Source organism: Polypterus senegalus, chromosome 7 (assembly GCF_016835505.1).
Source record: "Polypterus senegalus isolate Bchr_013 chromosome 7, ASM1683550v1, whole genome shotgun sequence".
Classification (NCBI taxonomy): Eukaryota; Metazoa; Chordata; class Cladistia; order Polypteriformes; family Polypteridae; genus Polypterus; species Polypterus senegalus.
Window position 1 is genome coordinate 33,927,940 of NC_053160.1, and position 24,089 is coordinate 33,952,028.

The 24,089-nt window shown below is 37.1% G+C and overlaps 1 protein-coding gene across 5 annotated transcripts in view; it reads right to left on the bottom strand.

Moving 5' to 3' along the window:
- fcho2 (FCH and mu domain containing endocytic adaptor 2) overlaps positions 1-24,089 on the bottom strand; it is a 167,256-nt gene that overhangs the window by 74,501 nt on the left and 68,666 nt on the right. For all 5 annotated transcript variants that reach the window (XM_039758460.1, XM_039758462.1, XM_039758461.1 and 2 more), the window contains exons 3-6: positions 19,353-19,427; positions 17,770-17,911; positions 9,570-9,722; positions 3,254-3,358 (exon numbers count right to left, since the gene is read on the bottom strand). In XM_039758460.1, the coding sequence (XP_039614394.1) occupies positions 3,254-3,358; positions 9,570-9,722; positions 17,770-17,911; positions 19,353-19,427 (475 nt within the window). The remainder of the gene's footprint in view (positions 1-3,253; positions 3,359-9,569; positions 9,723-17,769; positions 17,912-19,352; positions 19,428-24,089) is intronic.

The window sequence follows — 24,089 nt, forward strand, 5'->3', positions numbered from 1 at the left end:
TGCTGCTGGAGCATGTGAATTTCCCCTTGGGATTAATAAAGTTATCTATCTATCTAGTGTGCTAATTTAAGTTCTGACTAGTATTACTATGCTGAGAGTTCAGATGAGTCTGTCTGTTAAAAAAAAAAAAGTGTATAACAGCTTTTTTTGGATAAATGCCCTAATAAATACTTTTCCACCACTCTTTTAATGGCTACAACCTCCTACACCCATTTAATAAAGCATTCATTAAATACTGTATTTCTGTATTAAGACTGCCTCTATATAAGTGGCACATTATGCATTATAAAATTGTGCTTAATCCTCTTCTCAAGTAAACAGAGCAGTAGTATCTATTCAGTGTAATTTAAGAGCTGTTTAAATCATGACTGGTAACTCCACTAAATCCAACGAATTTCCAAAAGAAAAACATTTCTATTTCTGTTTTACCATTACTATTTTTCAAAGTGGGTATTTTCAAGAAAACTGCACTCTTTTAATTATGCAGTCAGTCAAGTGTATTAAAATTATGTTAAGTATTTTTATTTTTTTTACTCCTTTTTTGTTTTTTTCAATGAGACTGTGACATTAAAAATTATATACTCACAAAAGTCTTGGCAGAACTCTACAAAGCTGTACAGAAGCAAGTCCTCATATTTAAACACTTGGAAGCCTCAGATGTTTATAATTTACTGCCCAGACTTAACTACTATCACTAAAATAATAATTTAATGCATGCTGTCATCACTATGTTGAGGCTAGTGTAAAAGCATGTGAATGGTCTGGCATAATCTCAAAAGGGTTCCAAATTTTAAATTACTGGTAAGTTAAATACTAGCTTAAGTGAAGATTTGCATTTCATAACCTTGTATTTAAATGTACAGACAGTATCTGAAACACTTCTGTATATACTATATGGATTTAAATACTAATATTAGAGCTAGTTTTTAAATGAATCTTTATAGATATTTGGATAGGAATGGTTTAGTGTTTACAGACAGAATACTCACCATTCATGGTACTGCTTAAATAAAAAATAAATACATTTATTAGCCAGCCTCGACGCATTCAATGTGAAAGGACAGAGCAAGGCAGCATGCACAGGGCACTGTCCCCCCCCCAGAACACTAAATGGTTGCCCCCCTGAGTTTGGGGACTAGCAAATCCTATTTCGTGGGGCTCCTGCCTTAACTGGAAATAATCCCAGGCCAAGTCTTCGGGAAGCCTGAAAGTACTTCTAGGGATAGCATTAAAGGAACTACCTTTTATTTTTATATATATATATATATATATATATATATATATATATATATATATATATATATATATATATATATATATATATATATATATACTGCTCAAAAGAATTAAAGGAACACGCTTTTAATCAGAGTATAGCATAAAGTCAATGAAACTTATGGGATTTTAATCTGGTCAGTTAAGTAGCAGAGGGGTTGTTAATCAGTTTCAGCTGCTGTGGTGTTAATGAAATTAACAACAGATGCACTAGAGGGGCAACAATGAGATGACCCCCAAAACAGGAATGGTTTAACAGGTGGAGGCCACTGACATTTTTCCCTCCTCACCTTTTCTGACTGTTTCTTCACTAGTTTTGCATTTGGCTACAGTCAGTGTCACTATTGGTAGCATGAGGCGATACCTGGACCCTACAGAGGTTGCACAGGTAGTCCAACTTCTCCAGGATGGCACATCAATACGTGTCATTGCCAGAAGGTTTGCTGTGTCTCCCTGCACAGTCTCAAGGGCATGGAGGAGATTCTAGGAGACAAGCAGTTACTCTAGGAGAGCTGGAGAGGGCCATAGAAGGTCCATAACCCATCAGCAGGACCAGTATCTGCTCCTTTGGGCAAGGAGGAACAGGATGAGCACTGCCATAGCCCTACAAAATGACCTCCAGCAGGCCACTGGTGTGAATGTCTCTGACCAAACAACCAGAAAGACTTCATGAGGGTGACCCAAGGGCCCCATGTCCTCTAATGGGCCCTGAGCTCACTGCCCAGCAGCATGCAGCTCGATTGGCATTCGCCATAGAATACCAGAATTGGCAGATGCACCACTGGTGCCCTGTGCTTTTCACAGATGAGAGCAGGTTCACCCTGAGCACGTGACAGAAGTGAAAGGGTCTGGAGAAGCCATGGAGAACATTGTGCTGCCTGTAACATCATTCAGCTTGAGCAGTTTGGTGGTGGGTTAATGATTGTCTGGGGAGGCATATCCATGGAGGGTCACACAGACCGCTACAGGCTCGACAAAGGCACCTTGGCTGCCATTAGGTATCAGGATGAAATCCTTGGACCCATTGTCAGACCCTATGCTGGTACAGTAGCTCCTGGTGCACGACAATTCCTGGCCTCATGTGGTGAGAATATGCAGGCAGCTCCTGGAGGATGAAGGAATTGATACCATTGACTGGCTGCCACACTTTCCTGACCTAAATCCAATAGAATACCTCTGGGACATTATGTTTTGGTCCATCCAATGCCACCAGGTTGCACCTCAGACTGTCCAGGAGCTCAGTGATGCCCTGGTCCAGATCTGGGAGGAGATCCCCCACAACACCATCTGTCATCTCATTAGAAGCATGCACCGATGTTGTCAGGCATGTATACAAGAACACAGGGCCATACAAAGTGCCGCGTACAATTTTGAGTTGCTGCAATTAAATTTTGGCAAAACGGACTAGCCTGCCACATAATTTTTTCACTCTGATTTTTGGGCGCCTTTGAATTCAGGGCTCTGTAGGTTGATCATTTTCATTTCCATCAAACGATGTGGCATCCTTTCGTTCCTAACACATTACCCAGTCTATATCAGTATAGATATCCAGGAGGATTTCTTTTTCCCATTGAGATCTGATGTGTTTTCAAAGTGTTCCTTTAATTTTTTTGAGCAGTTTATATATATATATATGGTGGTATACTATATATGGTGGCATATATATTATATTTATATTTATATATATATATATATATATATATATATATATATATATATATATATATATATATATATATATATATATATATATATATATATATACATACATACATTCATACAGTATATTTCTGCCTTTCTTTCAAAATGCATCATAATTAACTAAGTAGAATAATTCCTTTCAGCTTCAGCGGATTCTTAAACTACTGGTCTAGAAATGTTTTGCCCCAAAGAAAAAAGCTAATTAAAATAACTACATATATGCACCAATAGAAAACAAGGTCTTTATAAAAGGTTTACATAGCTTTGTATAAAATACCTGTGCAGTTTCTGTCATCTTCTGTTCAAAATCTATTTTTGCTGAAGCATACTTTTCTACAAATGCCTTGTATGTTTCAGTGGCTTTTTTTGTTTTGATTCCTGCCTGTATGTGAAGAGGAACCAAAAAAAAGCTTAATTAGACATTCATACAATATATGGTGTTATACACTGTACTTAATTTCCTCTAAAATCTCATTTAGTTTATCACATGTCATTTATATTCAACTTTGCTGCTCTATTCCACAGAGTTTTATAATGCTGAATTAAATGTTTCCCTATTCAATCATGCTGCTTGTATTGTGAAGTTACACACAACTGTTATTTATTGCCCACACTAAACATTATTATAAATAATTTCAATACATAAAAATGATACACTTCATAGTTTAACATAAGCGACATTGTAGCTCAGTGATTACTGCTGTTACCTCAGGGATCCAGCATCCTACGCAAAAATTCCTCACCCAAATGTTTCAGTAGAGTTTGCATTATAATACTTACCATTTTTACTTTCCTTTATTCCTTCTTTTTTACCTTTCATTTACATTCACATACATAACCAGGACAAGTTAAGTTAACCTGATTAAGGCACAAACCTGGTTTCTTAAAAACCTCCATTTACATGTAGGACTAACCCTATGGAGTGCTCCCTTGGGTAAACACTCCTCTGTCAATAAACTGCACTAAAATAAGAGTTAAATGTCATAATCGGCTGCTGTGAATCTATCACCTGAGCAGTGTGTGGAATGTTGGTTTTAAAAGTAACATAGTCATATTACTCATTACTTACAAAAAAATAAAACTAAACATGTTATATTATGTATTATAAAATGTACTGTGTACAAAATACATTACGTTTGCAGTAATTTTTCTTTTTTGCATGAAAAACTGCACAGTTGATTGGCCAGTAATTTTTTATTTATAAATAACATCCATTGCCTTTTCACCTCTCCGGTCTAAGCTACTGATGATTGATAGTATGGACACTGGCGGCTGAGTCACCCCGTCAAACGTTTTTAAAAAACAGCTACATTAAAACTAAACTAACAACTTTATTAATATATTTTCTGTTACCAAATTGCATGCAGCACATGCTTTTCTGCTTGGCTATGCGATTGAGTCCTGCCAAGGAGTGGTGTACATGTACATATGCTTCTTGCCTTACACCCAGTGATACTGGGATAATAAAAAAGCACGTATTGTCACTTCACTAAAATAAGTATTGTATTAGGTTACTTGTTACTTTAAAAAGTAACTGGACCATAATACTGGTTTCTTTTAATGTGCTACTTCAAGACTGCCCTAAAGATTGTGCTGCCAAGCTTAATACAGTATGTTCAGCTCATAAACATAAATTTAGATATTTCTGAAATGTTGAGAAAGTTTATTTAAACCAGGTGAAGGAATAATGGGATTACCCAAGCTTTGGCCTCAGGAATTGCTTCTACCTGTTGGTATTGAAAAGTGTATGTAAAGTTAAGCAGGGAACAGTGTGCAGCAGACTTTGAAATCTTTAACTGTAAGCTGGTTATGAGTTTTTATGGTTATGACTTACTTCAGGAGGAGTCTGCATCTGTTTACAAGGTTTCTTAAAGACCAATAACCCAGTTTCTCTAACTGGTATAAAGGTTTATAAGGAAGTAACCAGGTTTCTGCAAATAACTGGGTTATTAAATTGCATATACATGCATTTAATGTTAGGCAAATTGGTGATTCTAAATTTTCCCTATGTGAGTGTGAATATTTGCAGGCGTGTACCATGAAATTAACTGGTGCTTGATCTAGGACCATGCAATTAGTGCTGCCAAGAATTATGGAAACCCACAGATACTAAATTTTATTAAATGGATTAGAAAATGTTGTACATTGACACTTTTACATTGGATACTATATGACAGCAGATGGTACAAATATTAAAAGGAGGAGCAGCCATGGACTGTGCAATACCTTCCCCTGGACACTAGATGGCCGCCCCCCTGGGTTGGAGCGATGCCTTGGTTTTCCGCAGAGCTCCTTGGGAATTGGAGTTAGGTGCAGCCCTGTTGGGTCCCGCAGGCACCACCGGGGGTGCTGCAGCTGGAACTCCTGAGCCCTTAGGGGCAGTGTTTTTACCACACCCGGAAGTGCAGCCGGAACTCAGCAATCAAGCACCTGAAGCACTTCCGGATGAACTATAAAAGGGGCCAGCAGCCACCACTCCGGGAGCCAGAATCGGGTGGAGGAGGATGAGGTTGCCTAGGAAGAGTGGTGGAGGAAGAAAAGAGTGCTTTGATGTGTGTTTTATTGGGTGTGTTGTGCTTGGGACTGTGTACTGCCTATGGAACATGGGGAAGACGTACGCCCTCAGGCGAAGAAAAGTAAAATAGTTTGTTTTAAGTTGCCTCCATGTCCAGTCTGTGTCGGGTCAGGAGCCTATATAGCGCCTCTTCACTATATATTATATTTTAAGCAATGCATGTTTATGATATGATTTTTGCTTTTAGGACAATTGTATTTACATTTATTAAGGGAGAGAAGAATTACAGAATCAAACACAACATGCTCCCAACTGCAACTATGGAGAGATTGTCATTTTAAATGTGAAAATGTAAAAGTGTGTGGAAGATTAGTTAAATGAATTATTAATCTCATCAGTTCAGGGTAAGATAAAAAAGTTATGGACAAAGCATATAGCACCAAAAAGATGGATATTGCTGATGAGAAGCAAATATAAACAACAAAGCCATTTGAGAAGCATATTCGTCACATTGCTGAAATTTACAATTTGCACAGATTGCTTTCATATTTGACATTTAACAATAGAACATTGTTGTACTGTTGATATTATTATGAACTCAAACAGTGTGTTGGCAAGCACTTGCTAGCCAGATGACCAAAATAGCCTGACTGAATTCAGTTTGAATGAACCACTAAGCATGGATGAGACAGCTCTACACATGCAGTACAAGACTTGGGTTCTCAGATACAGTCCTGGAGAGCCACACTGGCTACAGATTTTCAGTTCAACCGGTTTCCTAATTAAAACCCAGTCCTTGCTGATAATGAACCCTGATTTTTTTCATTATATGGCTTGTTAAAGCTTTCTTTCACACTGCGAAATCAAATACTGTATTTCTTTATCATACTGTAGATGTTCATTTTCAGAGAAAATTATCTACATATCTTGCTGACCAGAACAGACTTTTTCATCCTTTCACTTTCCCTTTTATTTATTTCTAAATATTTTACTAACACATATACTTTATGATGCATATACACATGTTTACATGGGACCAATTTGGCTGGAAAGCTGGTGGTTTCCTTGTCATTTGCATCTCATTATTAACTGGTGGCTGGTTTATAAAAATAGGAAACACTTAAAACCTAAATATAGCTGCTTAAAACTAAAATTAAAAATTAAGGATTCCTAATCATAACAAGTGAGTTATCTAAAATTAAACCCAAAAAAAGTAGATTGCATTAGCAGCAAATAAATGGGCTTTAATTATAAAACTGTTTGAGGTGAAAATCTGCAGACACTGCAGAACATATTTTTCTGGCAAGTGAATGAGTAAGACCTCATTCAAGAAGATAAAAATATAAAAGGCTGATATAGTCAAAATCACCTCTATGAAAAAGCATTGGTTTTTTCCTAATCAAAGTTGGCCTCTCTACTGCTCTGGACTTTTCCAACAGGAGGAGTCTTGTATAGGAAACCATGAATACCCAGCTACCTTGGTGAGCGCCACATACTTGAAGTTTGAATGGGAGGATCACCTAAATATGAGTCTGAGTCACAGAAGGGAAAATTGATTTTTTGTGTGTATATTCATACCTTTAAGAAACAGCTGATTCAGTCTTTCAAAGAGTGCTCCCTAGTAGCTATTTAGCCCCACTAGCATAGTGGTTCAAGTTCAGTCCTGGGGGAACCCTATTGGTGCAGGCTTTTGTTTCAATGAGTTTCACTATTATTGAGTCTTTTTACCTCTAACTGACCTCATGGTTTAATTAGCTGTCTTTTTTGTTCTGATTCTGCATTTATAAAAACTCAGTAGTGCAAGATTAACATCTGTAAGAAATTTATAAATTGTATTTTTATATTTGTCATATCTTTTAATGCATAACACTCCTGTATCATTTTAATATTAATTGACCCTGTTTTGCAGAATTTGTCCCATTAATTGTATCCTAATAATGACAGGTAAAGTAGACACAAGAGCAAACAACACGGATGGCTGAAATGTTGCAACAACTTCAGTGTCAGACACACGAAAATGTTCTTTAGTAAATACCAGTTTGAATAACAAGAACCAACAAAAACTTTGCAAACCCAGTTTTTTAATTTCTGAATAACACCGAACTGTAGAAACTGGGAAATTACAGTTTGATTAATTAATACACTAATTCAATTAAAAGCAGTGGTTTTCTGGGATGAAAACATGTACCCACATGGGCCTTCATGATTGAACTAGTAAAGCAATGGACAAGCAGACACCAACACTTAATGTGCTGAATGACTTTAGTTCCTTTAATGTGTGTGATAAGGAGGCCTACTTGATCTAAATTGGAGATGTTAATTGTTTTGGATTTCTGTTGTATTCAAGAACTGTTTGCACACAAACATATTGTGTGCCAGAAGGTGCTAATGTCATTGATTAATTTACTTTGGAACAATGTTGTCTGATCTGAGGATGTATTTTGAGAATATGGGAAAAGGCACCAAATGATGGTGAGGTGGCTCAGATGGACAAAGTATCTGCTAGAACGTCCTGAAAGACAAAAAACATGTTGTGAACATGTACAAGTAATTGCTAAATGTCTCTGCTCATAGTGATTTCAACCTTCACCTCTGGAATAACTTATCATGCATTTTGGTGTAGGTCAAGAGCAAGGAGTCCTAACTTGTCCTGTCTAAGACCACAATAGTTGGCCATCTACAAGGAACTCTAGCCAAAAGGTGGTTGGTCCTTTTAATGGCAGCAATGAGAGTGCTCATTGGTGGACATCAATTGTGAGTAAAGCCATTAAAAAATAAAGCCTTCAGTGTAATCTTATCTCTGTGTAGTACTAAAAGGCGCTAGCATATCAAGGAAGTAGCAGAAGCAAAGAATCATTTATGAAACAGACTGAGTGAGGCCACAAAAAGCTGACTTTGAGACAGCCTCAGAGACATTGGGGAAAACCATTTAAAAACACAGGTAGAGGATAGGTATAGCGTCACTAAGGCGGTTCCTTTGGCGCAGTATGGTAAAATTGACAATGTTGAGATATCTCATCACAAGGTGGAAGAAGCACTTTAAGGAACTCACAAACTATGTGACTTCAACTTCTATTTTAGATAGCAGTGCCAGAATTACTGGAGGGAAGCGGATAATTTCTGTTGCTGAAGTAACTGCATGGGTTAAAAGGCTACATAATGGGAAGGGCAAAAAAACAAAGCTAGACGGTATCCAGTTGGCAATATTAAAAGCATTGAATATTATGGGATATCTTGTTTAACAAATCTCTTCAGTTCTGTGTGGAAGACTGGCAAAGTGCATGAAGACTGGCTGACTAAGGTGGTTGTACCCCACATTGCACTTAGATTTGCAAGGGGTTAAGGATTTTATTGTTTAGAGCCAAGCTAGGATACATAACCACCGATTCCACACTTTTATTACTATTGACGTTTTCTCAATAATTACCCCTTTACAGTTCAGCTGGTCCCTTGCTGCAGTGTAAATGTTTTAGGTACAATGAATTGTTTAACACAATTGAAAGGGTGGCTGTGTCTGTCAAATTTGACATATAGCCACTGTAACTCTTAACCAAAACATAGCCTGTGGTAAAACAATCCTGACATCAAAGATATTAGTCTCAGTTGTAACGTACAGACAACAAGATAATAAAACAATAAAAAAAAAAAAAATCAATGATTTGACCTGAGATTCCACACACAGTTCTGTGAAAAGGTTTTTTGCCCACTTCCTGATACCCTTTATTTTTGTATATATGTCACAATTAATGTTTTCATATCACTAGTTAAAATGTAATATGAGATAACAGGAATCAACATTTAACACCATTTCTAAATTACCACTTAACATATTTAAATAGTAAAGTTATCCAACATCCATATTGTCTGTGCGAAAAAGAAATAGCTGTTAGTTACTCACTCACGACAGCTGACCAAATTAAACTGATGAGTGAATGAACACATTTCACACCAAACTTAAAAATTAAAAAAAAATAATAAAAGCCTACAACTTTAGCAGGCTTCAATAATTAAATTGTATATATAATTCTTAAAACCTGTATCATTCCATGTGTATCAATTGAGCTCATATGGTTTTTACCTTTTCAATTTCTTTTTGCGTGGCTCCTTCTTTCTTCAGTCTTTCCTGCTCTACACTCTTTACATTATAATTTTCCTTGGATTTTTGTAATGCCTGAGTGATGCTCTGTATATTCTGCACAGATTCCAGAGTGCTTGATACTTCTTCCTTTGTCTGTTAGCAAAGTTTAAATAAAAAGGTAGACATAACATAAAATATTTTCTCTCCATTTTGGATAAAAATATGTCATAGGGATTATAAACATTATGCATTGTGTTGCACCTGTAAACTAACAATAAGAAAAACTGCTAAATAAAAAGACAATAAATGTATTAAAAATAAATCTGAACATTAAAAATTTAAAAAAATGAGTTTGCCATTAAGTTTATAAGCTCTTTCGCTTGGCCTAACGTTATTATTCAGTCTCAGTATTAGACAGAGGTTACCAAGGTCTCCAATTACAAGTGCTTGCTCTACTATGTGAAGAAGTCCTTACTATTTTCCATGCAGAAACTTTTTTTTTATATTTCAAAAGATGTCATCTATCTCAGAGATAACACAATAACTATTTCAACTACATGAATGTTTATGATCAATTTAGTTGTCTGGAATGATTTTGTTTACTGTTAGGCTTTCTTTTTTTAATTAAGTTACAGTTATTAAATGTAGACTGTAATCAAAGCAAAGCCTATACAGTAAAAGAAAAAACACTATTTTCTGTGTGGTTAAGTATACAAAAAATTGTCAATAATGTTTGGTATAATTAATGTCCAAAAGGATTCTTCTTTTACAGCTTTTGCTTATGATGAAAAAACACATGAAATCAGTCTGTCAGTATGGCCCTTGTTTATTTATTAGACAAAAAGAAATGATATTCACTCACGGGCAGTTTATATGTTGCGTTATCACAATGTAAATCCAAACACAGAATCAAAATTCGATGCGATTTTGAAGAAAAGTGAATTGCAAATATTATTTTAACTGAAGTTTTAAAATAAAAGTGAAAAAAATGCATATGTAACAATTCCCATGAAAATGACAATCTCTTTAAAATTGTATATCCGGTTAACCAAACCCAGGGATTGGCGAGCAAAGCGAGCACGGCGTGGAGCCCCCTAGTATAGACATATATATACCGTAATACTGTATGAACACAGTTTATCTATATACACTCACCTAAAGGATTATTAGGAACACCATACTAATACGGTGTTTGACCCCCTTTCGCCTTCAGAACTGCCTTAATTCTACGTGGCATTGATTCAACAAGGTGCTGAAAGCATTCTTTAGAAATGTTGGCCCATATTGATAGGATAGCATCTTGCAGTTGATGGAGATTTGTGGGATGCACATCCAGGGCATGAAGCTCCTGTTCCACCACATCCCAAAGATGCTCTATTGGGTTGAGATCTGGTGACTGTGGGGGCCATTTTAGTACAGTGAACTCATTGTCATGTTCAAGAAACCAATTTGAAATGATTCGAGCTTTGTGACATGGTGCATTATCCTGCTGGAAGTAGCCATCAGAGGATGGGTACATGGTGGTCATGAAGGGATGGACATGGTCAGAAACAATGCTCAGGTAGCCCGTGGCATTTAAACAATGCCCAATTGGCACTAAGGGGCCTAAAGTGTGCCAAGAAAACATCCCCCACACCATTACACCACCACCAGCCTGCACAGTGGTAACAAGGCATGATGGATCCATGTTCTCATTCTGTTTACGCCAAATTCTGACTCTACTATTTGAATGTCTCACCAGAAATCGAGACTCATCAGACCAGGCAACATTTTTCCAGTCTTCAACTGTCCAATTTTGGTGAGCTTGTGCAAATTGTAGCCTCTTTTTCCTATTTGTAGTGGAGATGAGTGGTACCCGGTGGGGTCTTCTGCTGTTGTAGCCCATCCGCCTCTAGGTTGTGCGTGTTGTGGCTTCACAAATGCTTTGCTGCATAGCTCGGTTGTAACGAGTGGTTATTTCAGTCAAAGTTGCTCTTCAATCAGCTTGAATCAGTCGGCCCATTCTCCTCTGACCTCTAGCATCAACAAGGCATTTTCGCCCACAGGACTGCCGCATACTGGATGTTTTTCCCTTTTCACACCATTCTTTGTAAACCCTAGAAATGGTTGTGCGTAAAATCCCAGTAACTGAGCAGATTGTGAAATACTCAGACCGGCCCGTCTGGCACCAACAACCATGCCACGCTCACAATTGCTTAAATCACCTTTCTTTCCCATTCTGAAATTCAGTTTGGAGTTCAGGAGATTGTCTTGACCAGGACCACACCCCTAAATGCATTGAAGCAACTGCCATGTGATTGGTTGATTAGATAATTGCATTAATGAGAAACTGAACAGGTGTTCCTAATAATCCTTTAGGTGAGTGTGTGTATGTATGTGTGTGTGTGTGTATGTATATATATGTATATATATATGTATATATATATATGTATATATATATATATATATATATATATATATATATATATATATATATATATATATATATATATATATATATATAGTCACACACAAGTGATTAGGGGGTAGCTAAATGACCTGACGAGGCGTGGAAAACCGCAGGATAGGGAACTAAGGCAGCGTATTAATGCTTCTTTCTTTATTTCACCAGAAAAACCGAAGAACAAAAGAATGCAGCACCTTGAATTTGTCACAAAAACATCATCCCGACATCTGAAAAACTTCCGCATTACTCCCGTCTTGCCCTGATGACTTCACCTCCGGTCGCTCTCTGATGATGTCACATCCATCAAAGACTTTTTATGTCAACCTTCCTGCAGTTTACTTCCTCTTCAGATCCCATAAATTGCTCCATTTGTATGCCATTGATTCTCAACTGCTTTTCACAAAACCTGACCATTGTACTTGCTCAAGCAAGATCTCTATCGGACCACACCGGAGTGGCTTCCGTCTGGCCACTCTATCATACAGGCCTGATTGGCGGATTGCTGCAGAGATGGTTGTCCTTCTGGAAGGTTCTCCTCTCTCCACAGAGGACCTCTGGAGCTCTGACAGAGTGACCATCGGGTTCTTGGTCACCTCCCTGACTAAGGCCCTTATCCCCCGATCGCTCAGTTTAGATGGCCAGCCTGTTCTAGGAAGAGTCCTGGTGGTTTCGAACTTCTTCCACTTACGGATGATGGAGGCCACTGTGCTCATTGGGACCTTCAAAGCAGCAGAAATTTTTCTATAACCTTCCCCAGATTTGTGCCTCGAGACAATCCTGTCTCGGAGGTCTAAAGAAAATTCCTTTGACTTCATGCTTGGTTTGTGCTCTGACATGAACTGTCAACTGTGGGACCTTATATAGACAGGTGTGTGCCTTTCCAAATCATGTCCAATCAACTGAATTAAGCACAGGTGGACTTCAATTAAGCTGCAGAAACATCTCAAGGATGATCAGGGGAAACAGGATGCACCTGAGCTCAATTTTGAGCTTCATGAAAAAGGCTGTGAATGCTTATGTACATGTGCTTTCTCAATTTTTTTATTTTTAATAAATTTGCAAAAACCTTAAGTAAACTTTTTTCACGTTGTCATTATGGGGTGTTGTGTGTAGAATTTTGAGGAAAAAAATTAATTTAATCCAATTTGGAATAAGGCTGTAACATAACAAAATGTGAAAAAAGTGATGCGCTGTGAATACTTTCTGGATGCACTATATACATAAACACACACATATGTATATACTAGACATTAAGCCTGTTACAATAACGGGCGCTAGAACAGTATTGCATAAACATTATTAGGAACAGTCTATATTAAATGGCAAGGGACCTTGACCTCATTCTGTTTGTTGTCTTAATTTTTTTGTTAAAAATATTTTTGCAAGAAGCCTAAAATAAAAGTAAAATAATATTAAAAATAGAAACGTATATGACAATACAGTAAGTATAATTAATATTGCCTTAGTGTAAAACTTTATAACAATCTGTAATACACAATATCTGAAGAAGATATTTAGGAAAATGTTTTTATTTTTTTACCTCAGGAAATTTTTCAATAAAATTTCATTATAGACATTTTTTGTGAACACTCTTGTTCAGGACCATCTACAACGTTGACAACAACATCTGTAAAACTTCTAACTCTTGATAATGCAAAATATAACTGACCGTGGCTGAATACTGGTTCTGGCAAGTAAATTACAACTTTTTCTAAGGTTTGCCCTTGAGCTTTATTAATTGTTATGGCAAAGGCTAATGTAACTGGAAATTGTTGCCTTCTTATGGTAAAGGGTAAATTAGTAGAGGATAGAGCCAAATCAATACGGGGAATATTCTGACGCTCATTTTCTTTTTTACAATCGATCTATTTGCTCGTATTTTTCTTTGTCTTTCAGCCTTTCTTTTGTTGATGTTTACTTGCTGAGCTGACCGTTCTTCCAGGAGATGTTGCTTATATACGATTTGAGTGTTTGTGTCTTTTGTCCTACTTGATGTGTCCTTTTTTTTTGGGTGGCATGTTATTAGTAGATAGTAAACATGCACGGGGCAGTATGCGTGGCGTCTCCCCAGCAATGGATTTTATGTGCGCGGCCGCAACTACCCAATCAGCGCTCTCCCCAGCAATGCTGTCCTTTATTTGCTTATCATGCGCGGCTACGCCATTTACTGTGTGTGCGTCCATGGTCTCTCCAGCAATGATGTCCTTTATTTACTTATCATGCGCGGCTACGCCATTCACTGTCTGCTCAGCTTCCAGTGTGTGTGCATCCACGATGCCGGTCGTGTGTGTCGCACCGAGCCTCATGCATGCGTACTTCACCAAAAGACACACACACACGGACACCTGGACGCACACAGGGGTTTTATTAAAGAGGATGATACATTTGTGCTTGAAAGTTTGTGAACCCTTTAGAATTTTCTATATTTCTGCATAAATACGACCTAAAACATCATCAGATTTTCACGTCCTAAAAGTAGATAAAGAGAAACCAGTTAAACAAATAAAACAAAAATATTATACTTGGTCATTTATTCATTAAGGAAAATGATCGAATATTACATATTTGTGAGTGGCAAAAGTATGAGAACCTTTACTTTCAGTATCTGGTGTGACCCCCCTTCGCAGCAATAACTGCAACTAAATGTTTCCGGTAACTTTTGATCATTCCTGTACACCGGCTTGGAAGAATTTTAGGCCATTACTCCATACAGAATAGCTTCAACTCTGGGATGTTGGTGGGTTTCCTCACATTAACAGCTCGCTTCAGGTCCTTCCACAACATTTCAATTGGATTATGGTCAGGACTTTGACTTGGTCATTCCAAAACATTAACTTTATTCTTAATCATTCTTTGGTAGAACGACTGTGCTTAGGGTCGTTGTCTTGCTGCATGACCCACCTTCTCTTGGGATTCAGTTCATGGACAGATGTCCTGACATTTTCCTTTAAGAATTCTCTGATGTAATTTAGAATTCATTGTTCCATCAATGAAGGCAAGCCATCCTGGCTCAGATGCAGCAAAACCGGCCCAAACCATGATACTACCACCACCATGTTTCACAGATGGAATAAGGTTCTTATGCTGGAATGCAGTGTTTTCCTTTCTCCAAATATAATGCTCTATTTTAGTCTCATCCATCCACAAAACATTCTTCCAATAGCCTTCTGCTTTGTCCACGTGATCTTTAGCAAACTGCAGACAAGCAGCAATGTTTTTTTGGAGAGCAGTGGCTTTCTCCTTGCAACCCTGCCATGCACACCATTGTTGTTCAGTGTTCTCATGATGGTGGACTCGTGAACATGAACATTAGCCAATGTGAGAGAGGCCTTCAGTTGCTTAGAAATTACCTTGGGGTCCTTTGTGACCTCGCCGACTATTACGCGCCTTGCTCTTGGAGTGATCTTTGTTGGTCGACCACTGCTGGGGAGGGTAACAATGGTCTTGAATTTCCTCCATTTGTACACAATCTGTCTGACTGTGGATTGGTGGAGTCCAAACTCGTTAGATATGGTTTTGTAACCTTTTCCAGCCTGATGAGCATCAACAACTCTTTTTGTTAGGTCCTCAGAAATCTCCTTTGTTCGTGCCATAATACACTTCCACAAACATGTGTTGGGAAGAGCAGACTTTGACAGATCCCTGTTCTTTAAATAACACAGGGTGCCCACTGACACCTGATTGTCATCAGATTGATTGAAAACACCCGACTCGAATTTCACCTTCAAACTAACTGCTAATCCTAGAGGTTCACATACTTTTGCCACTCACAAATATGTAATATTCGATCATTTTCCTCAATAAATAAATGACCAAATATAATATTTTTGTCTCATTTGTTTAACTGGTTCTCTTTATCTACTTTTAGGACTTGAGTGAAAATCTGATGATGTTTTTAGTCATATTTATGCAGAAATATAGAAAATTCTAAAGGGTTCACAAACTTTCAAGCACAAGTGTATATATATATATATATATATATACACATATACATACACACACACACACTATAGCTGTGATATAATATTCATTATAATTATCTTTTAATTACTTTTTAAATGATTTCTGACTGTGCATCAACAAAATACCCTAAATTCTGTTCAGTTTGTTTCTTGTAATTGTAATTAATATTACTTATACCTCTTTGTATTATTTTGTAAATACGTAAATTTTATGCCCTTTACTCACTGTATCCAATGTTGTTAATATAAATTAGAAAGGGTGGTGGTCACATCATAGATCCTTGCAGACTCAAACTTATGGACTAACCCCTAGTTTATCTCCATTTAACCCAATTACTCTGTGCTTCTCTCCATTAGACCAGCTGTAGTCTAGCTTCGTAAATAACCACTCCTATCTTACGGATTAATCTTTGTAAGAAACCACAACAATACCTTTTCATAATCTTTTCTGTAAACTTTATTTAGTTTTTTTACAACTTCTGCAGATACATGTATCTTATACACAATAGACATAGAGCCCACAAGTCTAACAGTTGTTTGCCATTTTATTTCTTAGGATTTGGATTCACATTAGCAGCTTATCAATCAACAGACACTTAAATAATCTGCTAGAACTGGTTTAGCATCACTAGTACAATTTTATATGGCCCAGCATTTTGATTTGCTCTTGAGGTACTTGGTACCTGAAACACATCTATGTTCCCTTTTTAAAAAAAATCTTAAACCTGGAGCTCATTTTAATTTCTGCCTGCGACATGTTTTGTTCCCTTTGGAAAACCTTCTTGAAATATTCTTAATTTGTTATTTCTTACTCTTGTATATGCAAGATCACTCTTCTGATGTTACCAAAGTAGAACAAAGCTTAATCAAGCAACTTTTGAATAACTTAAAAGATTATAAGCATTTAGAGAATTTACAGGTATACATTTTTTATATTTCTGATTAGTGAGGGATGAAGGGCTGATACCTCTGTCTGTTTTATGTAACCAACCTTGATATTAGCCCAAATTTTAAAGCACGGTTTGGTTTTAAAATCTAAAACGCAAGTGCATCAAGCAAGAGATACACCCTTAAAACATACTTAAAATAATTTTTTATCATTCACCTTCTCTATTGCCTTCCTCAAAAACATTCACTTGGTTAAAGTAAATCAACACTTAGGTTTGTTTAGGTTTATATTTAAAGCTCAGAATTATGAATAGGGCTCTTCTCAAAATGAACACTTCAGGCTACTGTCAAACTTATCTGTCCCCATAAGCATGTGTAGCAGATGGGTTTTCCCTAAAAATAATCCTTTATCTAGATATAATTTGTTTGTATTTCAATAACATTTAGTTTAGACATTTTAGGGTAATGCAGTTTTAAGTCACTGATTGCTGCTTCAGTTTTAGCCTTTCAATTCCTGGTGCTTCAGTTTTAGCCTTTCAATTCCTGTGTGCCCATTAGCAGGCTATCAATCATGCCTATGATACAATTGTGAAAAAAGAAAAAAATACATATGCAAACAATTGTTATGTATCACATTCTTGCGTGTTGCCATGACTAAAAGTTTCAGAAAAGTATACTTGTGGTGTTTGCTCCTTGAGGGCTTTCTCGAAAAGCAAATTATGAAACTACTTTAAACTCTGTTTTCAAATCTATACTGAAAAGTCTCATATTCTATCATTTTAAGGAAAAAGAGTCAAATGTTATTCTGCTTAAGAGTGATTTTGCCTATAAAAGTAATGGTTTTAACCAGTATTTAAATTTTCAATTATGTATGACTACTAAAATAATAATTAAAAAAACATACCTTTTTGTGCGTTTTTATTTGTTCATCTGAATACTTCTGAGCATCTTTTATTAATTCTTGAAGCTTCCTGACTAATTCTAAATGGCAGCTTGCCAATTTTTCTGTAGATGTTTTAAAAACCTCCCATACTGGTGCAAATGTCCTAATGAAAATACAAAACATTATTCTCAAAGGGTTAAACAGATTAAAGAAAATCTGCATACAGTGCATCCGGAAAGTATTCACAGCGCATCACTTTTTCCACATTTTGTTATGTTACAGCCTTATTCCAAAATGGATGAAATTCATTTTTGTCCTTAGAATCCTACACACAACACCCCATAATGACAACGTGAAAAAAGTTTTCTTGAGGTTTTTGCAAATTTATTAAAAATAAAAAAACTGAGAAATCACATGTACATAAATATTCACAGCCTTTGCCATGAAGCTCAAAATTGAGCTCAGGTGCATCCTGTTTCCCCTGATCATCCTTGAGATGTTTCTGCAGCTTAATTGAAGTCCACCTGTGGTAGATTCAGTTGATTGGACATGATTTGGAAAGGCACACACCTGTCTATATATATAAGGTCCCACAGTTGACAGTTCAAGTCAGAGCACAAACCAAGCATGAAGTCAAAGGAATGGTCTGTAGACCTCCGAGACAGGATTGTCTCGAGGCACAAATCTAGAGAAGGTTACAGAAAAGTTTCTGCTGCTTTGAAGGTCCCAATGAGCACAGTGGCCTCCATCATCCATAAGTGGAAGAAGTTCGAAACCACCAGGACTCTTCCTAGAACTGGCCGGCCATCTAAACTGAGCGATCGGGGGAGAAGGGCCTTAATCAGGGAGGTGACCAAGAACCCAATGGTCACTCTGTCAGAGCTCCAGAGGTCCTCTGTGGAGAGAGGAGAACCTTTCAGAAGGACAACCATCTCTGCAGCAATCCACCAATCAGGCCTGTATGGTAGAGTGACCAGACGGAAGCCACTCCTTAGTAAAAGGCACATGGCAGCCTGCCTGAAGTTTGCCGAAAGGCACCTGAAGGACTCTCAGACCATGAGAAACAAAATTCTCTGGTCTGATGAGACAAAGATTGAACTCTTTGGTGTGAATGACAGGCTTCACGTTTGGAGGAAACCAGACACAGGTCATCACCAGGCTAATACCATCCCTACAGTGAAGCATGGTGGTGGCAGTATCATGCTGTGGGGATGTTTTTCAGCGGCAGGAACTGGGAGACTAGTCAGGATAAAGGGAAAGATGACTGCAGCAATGTACAGAGATATCCTGGATGAAAACCTGCTTCAGAGCGCTCTTGACCTCAGATGGTTCATCTTTCAGTGGGACAACGACCTTAAGCACACAGCCAAGATATCAAAGGAGTGGCTTCAGGACAGCTCTGTGAATGTCCTTGAGTGGCCCAGCCAGAGCCCAGACTTGAATCCGATTGAACATCTCTGGAGAGATCTTAAAATGGCTGTGCACCGACGCTTCCCATCCAAGCTGATGGAGCTTGAGAGGTGCTGCAAAGAGTAGAGTGCGCTGTGAATACTTTCTGGATGCACTGTACAATGTATGAATTAGAAAGTTTGAAAACTACTCACCCTAATTGAGAATAGTTGCTAGCTGTTTTGGCCAGTTTAGCCATAGACCTTGCATATGTTTCTTCTATGGTAGCCCTGCAAAAATAAAAGATATTCTGATATGTCATCTCAATACGATGTGCAACATAAACATACAGTACATTTTTAAAGTCAGTCAGGTTTAAATAACATCTATAAGGTACAATTTAAATCTAATATGATAAATACAAAGCAATTACAAATATCCCATCATCCAATAGCCATTTCCATGTCAGTCACAAGGACTCAAAGCCTTGCTTGGCTTATGTATGTACTGAAATAAAATTTTACATAATGGTAGTATTAAATCAGCACTAACTGCTGTTCCATTTTATAGATAAAGAAGATTAGGATGGAATGCAGGCCCAATCCCTGTCTGTGTACCATTTATACTCCACCAGCCACTTTATTAGGTACACCTTGCTAGTTCCTGGTTGGACACCCTTTCGCCTTCAGAACTGCTGTTAATTCTCCATGGTATAGATTCAACAAGATGCTGGAAACATTCCTCAGGGATTTTGGTCCATATTAACATAACAGCATCAAGCAGTTGCTGCATATTTGTCAGCTGCACATCTGTGATGTGAATCTCCCGTTCTACCACATCCGAAAGGTGCTCTATTGGAATTTGGAGGCCATTTGAGTACAGTGAACTTATTATCATGTTCAAGGAACCAGTCTGAGATAACCTGAGCTTTGTGACATTGCACGTTATACTTTTGGAAGTAGCCATCATAAAATGGGTAGACTGCAGTCATAAAGGGATGGACATGGTCAACAATAATACTCAGGTAGGCTGTGGCATTTAAATGATGCTCCATTGGTTCTAAGGTGCCCAAAAGTGTGCCAAGAAAATATCCCCCATACCTTTAGACCACCACCACCCTGAAACGTTGATACATGGCAGGATTTATCCATGTTTCCATGTTGCCGACACCAGATTCTAAGCCTACCATCTGAATGCTGCAACAGAATTCGAGATTAATCAGACCAGGAAATGTTTTTCCAATCCTCTGTTGTCCAGTTTTGGTGAGTCAGTGGCATCTGTAGCCTCAGTTGCCTGTTCTCAGCTGACAGGAGTGGCACCCGGTGTGGTCTCCTGCTGCTGTAGCCCGTCTGCTTCAAGGTTTGACGTGGTGCGCGTTCAGAGATGTTCTTCTGCATACCTCAATTGTAACAAGTGGTTATTTGAACTACTGTTGCCTTTCTATCAGTTTGAATAAGTTTGGTCATTCTCCTCTGACCTCTGGTATCAACAAAGCATTTTTCCCCACAGAACTGCTGCTCACTGGATATTTTCACTTTTTCAGACCATTCTCTGTAAACAGTAGAAATGGTTGCGTGTGAATATCCCAGTAGATCAGCAGACCATGCCATCCGACACCAACAACAATGCCACATTTGAAGTCACTTAAATCAGCTTTCTTCCCCATTCTGATGCTTAGTTTAAACTTCGTCTTGACAATGTCTATACACCTAAATGCAATGTGTTACTGCCAATGCGATTGGCTGATTAGACCAGGCAGGTGAACAGGTGTACCTAATAATGTATCTGGTGAGTGTATATATTCTTCATGCCTGTTTTCTTTTTCTCCAGATACAGAGGTTTTCCTAACCACAACTAAAATTTGTGCATGCTAAATTAAAATGCTGATTTGAAATTAACAAAGATGCATATAATATACATTAGCAAAAATAATAGATACAAAAACCAAGATACAGGTGAACAGAGCAAAATTAGTATCTTGAGGCAAAAAGTAACTTTTGCTTTTTGTTACTGACATTATGTGCTTTTAATTAACAGGTCTATTATTTGACTATCATTATTTCTCTACTCTTATAAATATGTTACTGAGGCACCAGCCTCTGAAATGAAAACATACTGTATATGAATTTTTGAAGTAACTGACTGGTAAAAGACATTAAGTAAGAAAAGGCATTTCTAAAAGTAATGAACCTACAATACATAATCAATGTGTTATCAGCTTGGGACCTTCTTTTTTGTTTTGCTTTCTATAAATAGTACATGGAACTATAATGAAATTAACAAATAATTACAAGAATTCCATCAATTCTTGCATCTTCTGCTGAAATATACCAGAAAGTAAGTTAGCTCTCTCTGCAGAGTATTATTCTCTCTTAGTATTATCTGGTCACATGAGTAAGCTAGCTCCACCGTTATGGAAAAATTCTACTCCTTTGCTAGAGATGCAACCCATTTGGCTGCAAATTTATGTTTATATATATATATATATATATATATATATATATATATATATATATATATATATATATATATATATATATATATATATATATATATATATATATATATATATATATATATATATATATATATGGAAAGGCACAGAACACAAAGATCTTTTGCAAGAAAGTGTGCTCAAAAATGTTAGTAAGGATAAAGAAAATATTCATTACATAATTCAAAGCTGCTCTTCTGTATGACTGGCTAGGCAATTTGCACTCTCTCCTGGCATCTGCGTAGGTTTTCTCAAGTACTCCAGTATCCACACAAATTCCAAAAGATTTGCAGTTTAGGTTTATTAGTAAAACTAAACAATCCCTGGAAAAGGTATGTGGGTGTGTGAAATAGTGTGCACTGTGCTGGACAGATGCCTAATCCAGTGATGCTTTCCGACTTGTACTAGATGCTGCTGGACTAGATTCTAAACATCCACAGTCCTATACTAATGGGAAAATTAAAAAAAAAATCAGAAAAAGTCCATGTTTTTTGTATGCAGAAGCAATAATGTGTGTGATGCATATTAAACTATAGCAGATAGCCGCAGTTCAGTTCCAGGTGATTCTAGGCAAATTCTTTTCCATCTCTCCTCCACAAGTTGTGACTCATCTTATGGCGATGTCACATCTAATTTAAATCATTCTGTGCAGTGTCTATGGGCTATTGTACGCAGAACAATGCATGTCCTTCATTTAAAAGGAATGAGTGAGAGCTGCCCAAGCCACATAGATGGTGACTTATTGGCACAAAGATACAATACACAGAATATAAGTAGTAATAGAGTAAACAATGAAAGAAGACACATACCAAATGAAAAAAGCTTATGAATCAACATGCTTTTGTTTCACTTTACAATTTACCACAGAATACACAAACAGGTATTTGTGAAACCATAAGGATGAGAATGCTAATATTTTATGCTTAGAAACAACTAGGTTAATTAAATAGACATTCTTAAGATATTAATAGACATTTTGCATTACTTGCAGAATATCTCATAGTAAAGTATTTAGCATTTAACACAACAATCTTCACTCAGCATTTCATATTTGAAAAAATATTGACATCTTATGGTTTGTAACAAATTAATCTATATTGTCTTCTATCCTTTCCTAGCTCAAGCTGTAGAGAGCCACTGTCTTTTAGCTTATTGAGCATGTGGCGGTTAATGGACCATGTTCTGATAAGGCTAACTGCTGTCTCATTCTCAATTTATGTTAAACTAGCCACCAAAACTATCAAAGACAAGCAAAAGAATAATTAAAAAAATATTTGCTACCTCCTGCCCCTTTCCCCTATATTTGCATGTATGTGAATGTCTCTTCTCTCAAGCACATTCTAGTAAAACCTGCTTCTCAAACTCTCATTATTTTTAAGGTGCTTTTCACATATCCTGTTTGGTTTACACTTGCTGCCTTTGAAGGCAACTCTCTCAACGTGATTTATGTGCCTTTACTCCTCCTTGCACATTTCATATTCGCACTTCCTCTTTTCTTGCATCACTAAAGCCAAACTGACTAATCGGCTTGTTCTGAAGAACTGGACACTCTGACCCTTAGTGTCTCATTATATAGAAAGTTAGTTTTAACCTCAGTTTTATCATTGTTAGCACATTTTGTAGTTATATATGCCCCGGTATTCTCCAGTTTGACTGATGCCAATGGTAACTGCATCATCATTAAATTTTACAGCTTAAAGAGATACTAACAAACCTATCGATTGCAAGTTTTATATATGCAACGTATGCTTGTTAGTATTGCAACTTTGACACACTGACATGAAAAAGTTCTACTTTAAATACACTGCCTAGGCAAAAAAAAGGTTGCTGTTTGAATTTAAATGTGCAAATACTTTTAAAGAAAGAGTCAATGATGGTATCATTACTGCAGTGATTATGGATTTTAGCTCGCAGTAATTCCTTTAACCGATAAAGTGTGTGGCTTCTCAATTCTTAAATAGCCATATTTGAAGATGTTTCCCGTGGTTACAGCAAAGATAATACTGCATTTCCAAAGGGGCAAATTATTGGCCTGCATCAAGCAAAGAAAACAAGTTAAAGAAATTGCTGAAGTTAATGGAATTGAGTTAAAAACTCATTATTCAAACCTGGAAGGATAATGGTGAACCATCAACTTCGCGGAAGAAATGTGGTCAGAAAAAAATCTTAAATGATTGCGGCTGGAGATCACTATAATGCTTGGTGAAGTCAAATCATAAAAAAATCTATAGTGGAACTCATTGCTAATGCTTAACAGTGAAAGTAACAGCATTTCCACATGCACAATGTGACAAGAACTTGCAGGATTAGGGCTAATTAGTAGTGTGGCCACAAGAAAACCACTTTTTAGTTAGGCTACATCGGGGATGAAGTAAATAACAGTTTGCTAGACAGCATACAGATTGGACAGCGGAGGAATGAAAAAATGTTAACATTGGTCTGAAGAGCCCATATATAC